Source organism: Raphanus sativus, chromosome 8, assembly GCF_000801105.2.
Source record: "Raphanus sativus cultivar WK10039 chromosome 8, ASM80110v3, whole genome shotgun sequence".
NCBI classification, from domain to species: Eukaryota; Viridiplantae; Streptophyta; class Magnoliopsida; order Brassicales; family Brassicaceae; genus Raphanus; species Raphanus sativus.
The window spans coordinates 2,946,415-2,958,967 of record NC_079518.1 but is presented as its reverse complement, the minus strand read 5'-3'; the positions used below and the strand labels follow the sequence as shown (position 1 = coordinate 2,958,967).

Sequence of the window (12,553 nt, the reverse complement as noted above, 5' to 3'; positions counted from 1 at the left end):
ATCTAAACCTGGGGACGAACAGAGTTGTTTTGAAATGTTAAGAAAATACCTGGGGTCATTTTTTCACGTACACATTGGGTTGTCCCTTATTTATGAATGAGCACAGCGTGTCGTTTCAAAATGAGAACTAAAATAATACAAGTCGAACAACATGCTGTTTTCAATAGCGACGAGTTGCACACCGTTTTTGTATTTTTTGGGCTTTTGGTTGGCATTTCCACCGACATGCAGTTTCACCCTCTTACTTACACTAATGTCTGAATTAGTGCTGTGTATATGACCAAGCCATGATTTAAAAAAATTAGGGTTATCTTAATTAACCTACGGTGTGAATTAATATACAATGTCAGCTCATCCTTAACCACTTAAAAACTATGACCATGGCAATGGCATATATATATATCCCCTACAAAACAACCCAAATAAGATTCCAAACAATGGTTCCGTTTAGATGTACGTATATGTGCGAATATGCACCAACCAAGCTGTGTGTAGTCATGTCAAATCAAGCTGGCCGATGTCGTAGTTTACTATACCATGTAAAGTGAAGTGAACTTCAATTGATACATCACTATCAAAGAAACTGAAGTAAAACTAATGAGTTTTCTTCTAAGTAATAGTGTAATACGAACCACTAATGTTATTAAAGTTACATTGGTACGATTCACATGCTGATAATGAAATTAACGTGGTTTACAAGTTTCAAAACAAATCTAGAATATTGCAAATTTACCAACATTTATAGACTGTGATAATGACCCAACTGAACGATTTAAAGTCGACTTTGGGTTTTGAAGTAAAACACAAATTATAAAACGTCTCTTCGACAGATTTAGAACCACGTTTAACTCAACATTGATATAACATTTGCGTGCCATATAATCTAAACTGATACCTAATAGTTTTGTTTTATGTAAGACACTCGGATTTAGATGGTTTGTATATACACATCTATAAGTACTCGAGGATATATAATGTGTAATAAGCGGCTCCATCTTACTAGTTGGTTAGTTAATTAAACTTATTAAGAAAATACAAAATATGAAAGTGAGAGAAGAAGCTTCATGACAAAAGGTTAGTCCTTAGAAAGTATGATCCGGAGATGAGCAATAATGGTGTTCCTTATATTATTGCATGTCCATTTTCATTTTCCCTTTTTTTTCTTCCCTTTTGTTTTTTTTTTTTTTTTTGACAAAGATTTTACTATTAAAATGCAAGAGAAATAAGAGTTATACAGAGTTTTATCTCAGTAGACCAACTGGTCTTACATATCTAGAAAGATACAAACTTGAATCAGATATCTTAGGGATGAGAAGTCTAGTTTGTGAACCATAACTGAAGAAGAGCTGAGGAGAATTTGGGTCTTTCTATCCTGAGGCTGGAGATTCTATTCTTCACAGTGAGCTTGATCTGAGCAATCAGTCCCTGTGAGGAAGTGAACCGGGAGTTATGCAATCGATTGTTTCTTTCAGTCCAGAGCGTGTAAAGAGTTGCTTGCCAGCATAGGAGCAGCAGAGTCTTCTGCACCCTATTTGATGGATGGCCTTTAAGTTGTGCCAGTAGAACAGACCATTGTCTCAATGAAGTGAAGTTACACTTGGTGGCAATTGGCTTCCAGATTTCCCAAGCAAAATTACAGTCGAAAAAACAGTGAGCAATAGATTCGTCAGCGGCATTGCACAGTAAGCATCGAGAATCAGTGAGCAGCCCCCAACTTAATATTCTATCACGAGTAGGACACCTATTTCTGACCATTAACCATACCAAGAACATGTGCTTGGGAATCCCTCCCGAGAACCAGACCTCCTTATGCCAAGCTACAGCAGGAGCAGGTGGACGAAGCAAGTCGTAGAGTGCCCCTGTTTTGTAGCTCATTTGCCTTTGATTTCCCGGCCACCATTCAATCTCATCTTTATAATCATTCAAGGACCGAGTAGACAAGTAAGTAATCACCTCAAGTTGCCGATCAGAGCGTGCATTTGGTAGAATCCAGCCTCCATTGTCCCAAAGCTCAGCTAGAGTAGCGGTCGAGCAAACTGGAAAACGCATCGATACAGAGGCGTTGAGGTAGACAGATAGCTTCCCATAAGGAGACCAGTTTGATGTCCAAAAGTAAGTGGTTTCACCATTGTGAATTTGCTTCCTGATCCATGGGTAGATAATTTCCCTGAGGTCAAGCAGCGTATTCACGTGAAACTTTTGTTTTGAACTTTGAAACTTTTTATAGAAGAAATAAGCGTTAAAAAGATAGAGGAAGACGTTACGTATAAACATAATTATTAATAGATTATTGTCAATTCATCAACTTTTGCTCTACAAAAGTGCCAAAGCGGAGCTTTTGAATTATTATTTTTTGAGCTGTTTTTGAATTATTGTTCACTTATATAGGCTTAGAACTATTTTCTTCCTTCCTGATGAATTTAATTTACGTACGCAACATATTTACACTATCCCAATTATTGTGGGCACCAAACCAATGTTCACGTACGTATCATGTTTATATTAATATGATCCAGAATAATTTTTTTTCTATACAAGTGCCAAAGCGAAGCTTTTAAATTGTTATTTACTTATAAAGTTATAGGCTTATAACTATTTGTTTTGAATCTATTTGAACGCGACAAGGAGCTGCATGTAGTTACATACATATTCCATAGCACATGTTAAAACAGATCTCAAAGTAAAGTGTAAAATAATGATTCTTTATCTTTATTACTTAATCACCGATCACACACACAAACACATCTATTTCAGTACTTGGTATTAGATCACATATGAAGACACACAGGCACAAACATTCTTCATAAGACGCCGTACGGTATGATATATGATAATATCATGAAATGAAAGCCAAAATAAATATATATAAAGTCGGCAATCAATGTGCCTAATGACCAACGCCGGGGCTAGGGACCGATCCTAGTTGGCGATGAATCTCCGACACCATATGCTTGTCCAAATAATCCTCCGGCTGAAAAGTGTGACCCTTGTCGCTTGGACCCGAAGGTGGCACATTACCCTTTGGTAAGGTACTAAGAAACAAACCCTCGCTTGCATTGTAAGGCATTAAAACCTTTCTAGCTTCACAATATTGCGAGACAAAGCCTACAACAAAAAGTAATAAGCAAAAAGTCAAAATAGAGACCCTTGGACAAGCCATTCCTATAGTTAACTTTGTAATAGTATGGATTAATTATTGGCGAAGCAAGGATGGCTTTATTTTTTGGAGTTTGTATAGTGTGTTTTGTGAATGGTAGAGTGGATCTATATATAGAGGGAGAAAATGGAGTAAATCTAGGTCAATGGTAATTTGGTTAGGTACATATGAACTAAATTGGTGATCGTTCTTATATATACAGAATACAGTGTTATGATTGTAATGGATGGATGATCAATTAATATATAATTATATATATTTATGTTCTGCTTTTATAACTCCAATTAAGAACAGCAAACCCATAAATATCTCAATCTGCATGCTTCTGATTGGTATATACAAAACAAAAAAAAAACCCGTAAATTTTAGCATTTTTGTATAATAATTCCGTATATAATTTACTATTATAAATAGCAAAACTGAGCTCCACATTGAGATGTAAAGTTCAAATTTGTTTAAATTTCAATACTATAAACATTAAGATATACATCAGTTATATACTTATCTTAGCAAGTTCCTGACTGAGAAAACGTGTTCCGTTAGAGACCAGAAAATTTGAGGGAGTGCTATTTTCTTCATATTCTTCATGTTCGTTGTCGAAAAGTTATTTTTATGGCTCATATTAGTGTGGCGAATTACTATTATGAGACTGCTTTTTATTTTTGAACTTTTGTGTGTCTGTAGCAAAATTTTATCCATGGGACACAATTATATGTTTAAAGTATTGGGCAACTTTTACTAGTACTTCTATAATTGATCTTGTGAAAACATAAACTTGGTTGAATAGATATTATATAGATTTTCATTATTTTGGTATATATTGAAATTTTGAATTATCAATAGCAATAAGAGGCCTAGGTTTAGGGTTCAGAAATTACTTTTGTTGTTCTGCAAGTAATGATGAACATTAGCGGGTAAAGTAAACAGTTCAGCAAAGTATATGTTCATACAACAAATGAGTAAATCAAGACTCTTGCTGCTAAAACAGAACATGGTATAAGTAGTATATATCCTGATCTATAAGACGGACACAAAATAAAAAGCTGAGGTTTTCTACCTTGGAGTTCATCGATTTTATGCTTAGTTATATATATAATAAACTCAATAGAATCCAATCGAGAGCAAACATGGAAGATTTCAAGAGCCTATTCAAACTCCACTAGTGCAAGATAAATGATCACAAGGCATAAAACATTAAGAAACAAAACTGAAAGGCGTAGGGGAAATATTGTAATTTATAAGCACTTTTTCAAAAAAAAAAAAGATTGTAATTTATGTGACACTATACCAATCTCTCACATCTTCTTGTTTTCTTTTATCGACTAATAAGAATGTTATTATATTCTCCATATGTTTCATAATAAGTGTTATTTTATACTTATGTACACAAATTAAAAAATCCTTTAATTTTGTATATTTTATATATAAAAACATCATTACTAATATATATACTCATATTTTAACCAATAGAAAAATAAAGTAGATAATAAAATTAAAAAAATATGCATTAAAATGTTAAAACGACTATTATGTTGCAACAAATTTTTTTTTCACAACAAACACTTAATATGAAACAAAGGGAGTATTAATTTTACTGTTGATATATGCAACATATAATCTAAAGTTGATTTGATTTCTTATTTCCAAGATTCCTTTATCAGTGACATGAGTTTCAAACATACATTAATCGTATAGTTTCTCATAGACATGCAGCTATTTACTTACTTTTTGGTTCAATTCAGTTAAAAAGTTTGATTCAGTTCAGTAACTAAAAAATCGATTTTTGGTTCAGTAACCAATTAAGTTCGATTTTCTAAAAGAATATTTTTTACCAAACAATATTAATTTTAACCAAAATTTTGAATTCAACTAAAATTCTAGTAGAAATAACCGAATTTAAACAAAACAAATCAAATTTTATTCAACTCAAACCGAAAACTAAAAACTGATAAAAAAAATTAAAACCAAAAATTGAACCAAACAAAACCAAATATCTTTTCTTCACCCTGGTAAGATTTTGACCGACATGAGATAACTGAATTCCAAACTAATCTGAACTAGCCGAAAATGTCATAAATTCTCAAAAAGAGACACACATGCACAACACTTGTATAAACGGTGTTTATGGCACTAAACCTTCCTTTACAGTGATTATTAACTACTATACGTCACATGGCCATTAAACGTCAAGGGTACATCCGTCAAAACCTAATCAAAATCCCCATACGTCACCTACGCGGCTGGAACAGATCAACGGACCAGATCTCCTCTTATAAATCACAGACCATCACCAACAGTCACGTTAAAACTCTTACCACCACTTTCGCGAGTTTCATTTCAAATCTCAGTTTACACCTTCACACACTCCTCTCTCTCTCTCTCTTCAGATCAATAGCTGGTGAGGAGGAGGAGAAGCAAGCAGCGGCGGAGATAAATGGCAGGGTACAGAGTGGAAGACGACTACGATTACCTCTTCAAAGTCGTCCTCATAGGCGATTCGGGTGTAGGGAAATCGAATCTGCTCTCCAGATTCACCAAAAACGAGTTCAATCTCGAGTCTAAATCCACCATTGGTGTCGAGTTCGCAACTCGTACCTTGAAAGTCGATGAAAAGGTCGTCAAGGCTCAGATTTGGGATACTGCTGGTCAAGAAAGGTTCCTTTTTTATTTTATTTTTTAAACTTTTGTCTCGTAGATCACTAGCTCAGATCTAGCTCATGAGCCTACATTTGAATTGAATCTATGAATCCAATCTGTGTTTACACTTTATTTGGTAACCTTTCTATAGAGATGGGTTGTGATCTTTCTCTTAGGTATAGAAGATGGTGTGACTATTCAAAGGTCTAGTTTTTAGCATTTTTGAGTAGTGAAGAGTCTCTCCGTTGACTTTTTTTGTACTCAAATGTTGTTCTTTTGACAACTGTTGACTTCATTTGACCACCCTTGAAGGATAGATTATGAAGTGGTATAGCTAATAATGTAAATGTAGATTAAATAATAACTAGTCTCTGTTTTTGACTCTCAGTACGACCATGATTTGCTTGAGTTGAATCTATGAACAGTAGCATGTGATTAATGATCAGTAGAACTCAAGCAAATCATAATAGTCGTACTGAGTCAAACACAGAGACTAGGTTTCAGTAACACAGGCTACTTTAGAAAAGCAAAGAACTTTGCTCTCTTTACTAGTTGGGTTGTCTCCCTCCACTGAAACTACTATTTGTTTCCACTGTCTTTCTTTGTAACTAGAGATTCAGTATGCACGTCTTTGATCTAGATTTGGCATTTGCCTCTGATTAAGATAGTGGAAGTTAAAAAAGCCTATAAGACCAATGATTGCGAGGAGGCCTATCCTTTTAACTATTATCACAGTTGCTTGGTTTATGACTGATTCTTCGGCACCATATTAAGAGACTCTGTTTGATTTTTGGTCATAGGTACCGTGCCATCACTAGTGCATACTACCGTGGAGCCGTTGGGGCGCTCCTAGTATACGATACTACCCGCCGTGCAACTTTCGAGAACGTTGACCGGTGGTTGAAGGAGCTCAAGAACCACACAGACCCTAACATCGTGGTGATGCTCGTCGGTAACAAATCCGACCTGCGCCATTTGCTAGCTGTCCCCACGGAAGATGGGAAATCGTATGCCGAGCAGGAATCGCTTTGCTTCATGGAAACATCTGCCCTTGAATCCACCAACGTCGAGAACGCCTTTGCAGAGGTTTTGACGCAGATTTACCGTATAACAAGCAAGAAGCAAATGGAAGCTGGTGAAGATGGGAATGGATCTGTTCCTAAAGGTGAGAAGATCGAGGTTAAAAACGATGTCTCTGCTCTGAAGAAACTCGGGTGCTGCTCAAATTGAAAGTCTTTTTTATTTTTGTAATCTGTTGAGTGAGAATTATAAGGTCCATTGTTTTGGTTCTCTTCTTGGTTTGTAATAATATTGACATCTATATGAGTTCTAGACTATTATACACTTTATAATGTTTATTTCAAGTATTGTTAGTCAACCAGCTCCAGACTACATCCGCAACAGAGACAGTGTTTGTTCCAGAGTAGTAATCTCAATCTTGTCTTGGATAGGAGACGTCAACGAGAAACTGATTCAATGTTGGTCCAAATGTCTTGGTAGAGAAATGAATCTGCAACATGTTTCCTGGCTTATCTACTTTATCAATCTGCCATTCTGCCTGCTATTTGACTTCGAGCCATTTGTATTATACTTAACGCATGGCAACCATTAAAGCCTAGCTATGACAATAAACACATGCACAACTTCGTAGAGCACGGCTTAAGAAACTACACAATTTGTCATAGAATATAAACACTTTGACTTGACCTAATTAATTAAGCCGGTTTGACTTCTTTAATTCATACTATTTATACTAAATCTTGTGGCATAAATACATATCCCATTTTATTCCCTATCTTTCTATCCAAAGACCTTGAAAACAAAAACAAAAAATGGCATTAGCATCACATATTCTTACTCTTCTTTCTCTCTTTCTTCTGATCACACTCGTCCAACCACAAGTTCCTCCATCAGAGCAACTCCAATTCCTAAACCGCGGCGACTTCGGAGACTCTGAAATAGAGTACGGCGCAAGCTACAGAGACGTAGGCGTCATCCGTAATCACTTCCGTCTATGTTTCTACAACACCACGCCAAATGCATACACACTCGCCATAGGTATGGGAACGGGAACTTCTGACTCCATCATCCGCTGGGTTTGGCAGGCTAACCCTCGAACACCAGTCCACGAAGAGGCTTCTCTTTCCTTCGGACCAGAGGGGAATCTTGTTCTGTCCCAGCCAGATGGTAGAGTCGTCTGGCAGACAAACACAGAAAACAAAGGCGTTATTGGCTTAACCATGAACGAGAACGGTAATCTTGTACTGTTTGACGATGGAGGATGGTCTGTGTGGCAGAGTTTTGATTTTCCGACAGATACACTCCTTGTTGGTCAGTCTCTCACACTTGATGGCCCTAACAAGCTTGTGAGCCGTGACAATGGGTCATATACTCTTACCTTAGAGCCTGACCGGCTCGTTCTAAGTCATTTAATCCCTAGGAGTAACAACAGAACCGTTGTTTATCACGTTATAGAAGGTCGGTTTATTCCAAGCACGACTCTTTACGCGGCAAAAGACCAAGGAACCGCGACTCAGTTGGGGCCTAGCCACGCCTGGTCTTAGGCCCGAGTTTCCGTACAAGCAGTTTCTCGCGAGGCCTAGGTTTAATGCCTCGCAAAGTTTCCTCAGGCTTGACGCTGATGGAAATCTTAGGATCTACACTTTTGATTTCAAGGTTAGTTTTCTTGCGTGGGAAGTAACGTTTGAGCTATTTAACCGCGGAGGCAACGAGTGTTTGTTACCGTCGAAATGCGGAGAGTTTGGGCTTTGTGAGGACAGTCAGTGTGTGGCTTGTCCGTCGGCTTTGGGCTTATTGGGCTGGAGTAAAGCTTGTCAGCCCAAGAAGGTGAAGAGTTGTGATCCAGAGACTTTTCGTTATTATAGACTTGGAGGTGTTGACCATTTCATGACCAAGTATAACGTTGGTCTTGCTGTTGGAGAGAGTAAGTGTCGTGGTTTGTGTACTGGGGACTGTAAATGTTTGGGGTATTTTTACGATAAGAGTAGGTTTAAGTGTTGGATTAGTTACGAGCTTGGGACTTTAGTCAAAGTGTCCGACTCTAAGAAAGTGGCTTATATCAAAACCCCTAATGTTTGATTTGTTTTGACATCGTTAACCTATGTCAATTGTCAATTAAGTGGGGACATATTCTTGTAAACCAAAGTTTAATGTTTGTTGTGAGAAAGAAGCTGTATCCATTGGTCACTAATTGAACTTAGAGTTGTTACACCCTCACCTATATTGGGTTGAACCTCATTAATTCATCAATTCATGTGAAATATTTTGAAGTACTTTCTAATTCATCATGGTACTTTAATTTGGATAGAGAAAGAAAAGATGTTAGCTTTTATCTTATTCATGGTGGTAAAGTCAACAACAAAGTCGTACCAAATCAAGATTGCGAGAATCTTAGTTTATTAAGTCTATTATATGTTAGGGATGATTAATGGTGGAAAAGAAACAAGAAACAAGGGCCATTTAAGTCAATGAATAGTTTAGTTAACGAGATTAGGCGCCAAGGTTAGTAGTATTTCCTTATTAATGTCTCTTTCTTTTTCTGTAGTCAAAAGCAGTGTCATTAATTACCACATCACATGGAGATATGGATGGAACTGTATAATAAATAGCAGCACCAATCAGAAAATCTTTAATTAATGAGTGAAACAAATTTTTTTAAACTAATGAGACAAATGTGCCTATTATTAAATTTAGAAAGAAAACTGAAATTAAATTATTCAACGAATTTAATTAAAATATTTATAATTTTAAAAACTCATTTAAGTTTCTAACCGTTGATGTGATTTAGTGTGTTAATTTTAAAGTAAAAAAATATTTTTAAAAAGACTAATTGGTACGTCAGGGGCAATATAGTATTTAGCGAAAAATAAGTTTAGGGAGGCAAGACTTTTGGAATCAATGAACAGGAGGATATAGTAGAGACGATTCCGAAGGATGTGAAGAATCTCTGGGAAGAATGGAACATTCGCGTTCTCATCATCTTGAGTCTCTCCCTCCAAGCCATTCTCGTCGTTTTCTCACCAAGCAGAAACGCACGTCAGCTAAGCTCTTCGTCTTCCTCATATGGCTCGCTTACCTTCTCGCCGACTGGTCAGCAAACTACACCATCCGTCAAATCTCAGACACTCAAGAAGACGACGGCGATAAATCTCATGTGTGCCCTTGCATTTATATTTATTATGGATCAAAAATTTAATGTAAAATAAAATTGTTATCTATAACTGTATTTGATTTATATGATCAAATAATTCAATATATTATTTACAACTTTGTGTTTTATATTATGTATCTTTATAACCCTTTTATGTTTTTTGACATAGTTAATATACAAAAATAAAAAATAATCAACTCGTAATAAAAAATTGTTACATTTTCAGTATTGAATAAATATAATTTATTGTTTAGCAAGATTATAAGAAGTATTTCTTAACTAAATAGTACATAATTGGTTGTACTTCATTTTATAAAAATACATTAATTAAATTGTAAAAGACAAAAATACTAAAAGGTAAATATATTTATTACTTCAGTGACATATGATTGTAAATAACTTAAAAAACTAAGGATAAATTATTTTTACAATTATACTTTAATAATACAGATATCATGATTAATATATAGTATATAAAATATTTAAATATCAAAAATTGATTTAAGAGGTTCTAGAATAGAACTTACATGTATATATCTTTGTTTTAGCTATCTTATTTATATATATTCTTTTTCTAATACATAATTTACAAAAGGAAATTTAAATTTTCAAGAAAAATTTAGTAAATTTGTAGGAAAAATTTAGCAAATTTGTAGGAAAAATTTAGTAAATTTTAAGTAAAACTTTAGACCTTTTTAGTATATCTTTAGTAATTTTAGTTCTTTATTAACTTGCGCATAGTCCAAAATTACTAAGTTGTATCCTCACCCTGTCCATTCCTATGAACACTGTATGCATCAACTTCAGCTCCTCCACACGCAGCTACATCACAATGTCACACACTTTAAAACGATTTCATATTTCACCAATTAATGGTTAAGTATAATATAAAACATGTTTATGTACCTTGATGTCTTGAATCTCAACCTCATCTCCTACATCAAAAGGTTGTCTAATTAACAACAACTGCATGGAGAAAAAGTGTTCTTTCCATACTAGTCCCCAAAAAAATGTGGTGGCAAAGGCACTAGTGAGAATCACCCCGTAGATATTGCCCCGCCCCATCCAAGTAGTGGGATCGAAATCCAACAAGCAAAAACGCAATCACGAGGCTGAAAATCCTGCCAATTATTCTGGATACTGCACCTGTGTTTTTCAGTGACAAGCGAATGGATCTATCTTTTTTAAAAGAGTGAACCTGAAAAGTAGAACATCCATAATTTATATCCACAAACAAAAATAATCAATATTTGTAAGTCTTGAAAGAAGCTAAACAATGGGAATATGTACCATCCATTCCTGCAGGAATGATAAACTGACTTTGATGCTCTCGTTGTCCTCGTATGTCCTCCGGAAGATCTTCTTCAAAGCATCATCAATGGAAAGGAACCGCTTGAGATCTTCCAAGCCTATAAATCTGACAAAACAAGAAAGAACTTGTTTGTAATTTCCACAACGTATATAAAAAATACACATAATGCATGTGAAACTTACTGTGAGTCACTCGCCACCTGCTAAAATATCTTCTCTGCTTTGTTTCTCGCATCTGAATCACACTTAATTGTCGCAGTAACACCTGTTTGCTTTCCAGTCATCAATCTCTTCCTCTGCCATGCTGATAGATGAACTGGATGCAGATCATCAAACTGAGTGTTGCGTTTTGTGGCAGGTAAGGGCTGATTTCTATCGTTGGAGGAGCAGATAGAACTTCGAGGATACACTCGTAGTAGAGAGCATCCTTGATCTTCTCGTCATATTTGCTGAGGTGAAACCAAGCAGCTAATGGCATGACCATTAGAGACTTCACAAGCCAAATGGAGAGGACTATGGCTATGGCACTGAGAGCTTTCTCAATCTACATCATCGCTTGACTATCCAACACTATCTGAACCTTTCCAAATGTAATCTCCCAAGCAGCAACAACTAACCAAGATATCAAATACCATCTCGCAATGTATCTGACGTGATACAAAACATAGAGAAGTCGATGATACGACCATAAACACATATGTAGAACGCAGAGGATCAATCGAAGAAGGCTTTTACAAGCGATTCTAGATCCCGTTACCATCAACACGGACAGCTCCCACCTCCACAAACTGGTTCCCATAACTTTCTTCTTCATTGTTTTACCTAGGGTTTCATTGTTCCAGTTTTTTTAGTGAGCTTCGGTATTCACTTTTTCCTCGGCAGTGGAGGCATCTTTATATATTAAAAAAAATCATGACTTCTCATTCATGTGTGATTTTTTAAATAATGGACTATCTATTAGAATTGTCACATTACATTTTCAATCATTAATAACAAGTAAATTAAATAAAATAAAACACATATCATTAAATACATATATCGACATGTTCTCCATCATATATTTATCTTCACAGATTGTTTGATTTGCAAACATAGACTAAATTACACCAGTATGAATCATTTATTAAATATTCAAATATGTGTTTGTTAACCAATCCTGATTTTTATGAATAATTTATTAGGAATGTTATATTATTGAACCATATTTTTAGTAATTAATGAATGATAAGTGAATTCTAGTTAAAAGTCCATTTAAAAAAAAAACAAACATTAACTAA

General features: G+C 35.4%; 4 protein-coding genes across 4 annotated transcripts; 2 read left to right on the top strand and 2 right to left on the bottom strand.

Moving 5' to 3' along the window:
• Positions 1–1,317: 1,317 nt before the first annotated feature.
• On the bottom strand, positions 1,318–2,274 carry LOC130498771 (uncharacterized). Its single transcript, XM_056992363.1, has one exon. It carries the CDS (start codon positions 2,272–2,274, stop codon positions 1,318–1,320), a length of 957 nt encoding a protein of 318 aa, XP_056848343.1.
• A 430-nt stretch (positions 2,275–2,704) lies between these two features.
• On the bottom strand, positions 2,705–3,353 carry LOC108821633 (precursor of CEP13). The gene has a single exon (XM_018594630.2). It carries the CDS (start codon positions 3,158–3,160, stop codon positions 2,888–2,890), a length of 273 nt encoding a protein of 90 aa, XP_018450132.1. The 5' UTR covers positions 3,161–3,353; the 3' UTR covers positions 2,705–2,887.
• A 2,129-nt stretch (positions 3,354–5,482) lies between these two features.
• LOC108823021 (ras-related protein RABA1b) lies at positions 5,483–7,138 on the top strand. Its single transcript, XM_018596246.2, has 2 exons — positions 5,483–5,812; positions 6,595–7,138. Exons 1-2 carry the CDS (start codon positions 5,592–5,594, stop codon positions 7,022–7,024), a joined length of 651 nt encoding a protein of 216 aa, XP_018451748.1. The 5' UTR covers positions 5,483–5,591; the 3' UTR covers positions 7,025–7,138.
• A 149-nt stretch (positions 7,139–7,287) lies between these two features.
• LOC108821685 (EP1-like glycoprotein 4) lies at positions 7,288–8,893 on the top strand. Its single transcript, XM_018594678.2, is given in 2 exon segments — positions 7,288–8,334; positions 8,336–8,893. Coding segments are annotated over 2 exon segments (1,266 nt in total). The 5' UTR covers positions 7,288–7,626.
• Positions 8,894–12,553: the final 3,660 nt, after the last annotated feature.

What these genes read in the sequence shown, in the direction of transcription:
- LOC130498771 (XM_056992363.1), bottom strand. Translation starts at nt 2,274, where the DNA reads ATGTTTATACGTAACGTCTTCCTCTATCTTTTTAACGCTTATTTCTTC.
- LOC108821633 (XM_018594630.2), bottom strand. Translation starts at nt 3,160, where the DNA reads ATGGCTTGTCCAAGGGTCTCTATTTTGACTTTTTGCTTATTACTTTTT.
- LOC108823021 (XM_018596246.2), top strand. Translation starts at nt 5,592, where the DNA reads ATGGCAGGGTACAGAGTGGAAGACGACTACGATTACCTCTTCAAAGTC. An exon ending in GATACTGCTGGTCAAGAAAG is followed by an intron (nt 5,813 to 6,594) that starts GTTCCTTTTTTA and finishes TTTTGGTCATAG; the next exon opens with GTACCGTGCCATCACTAGTG.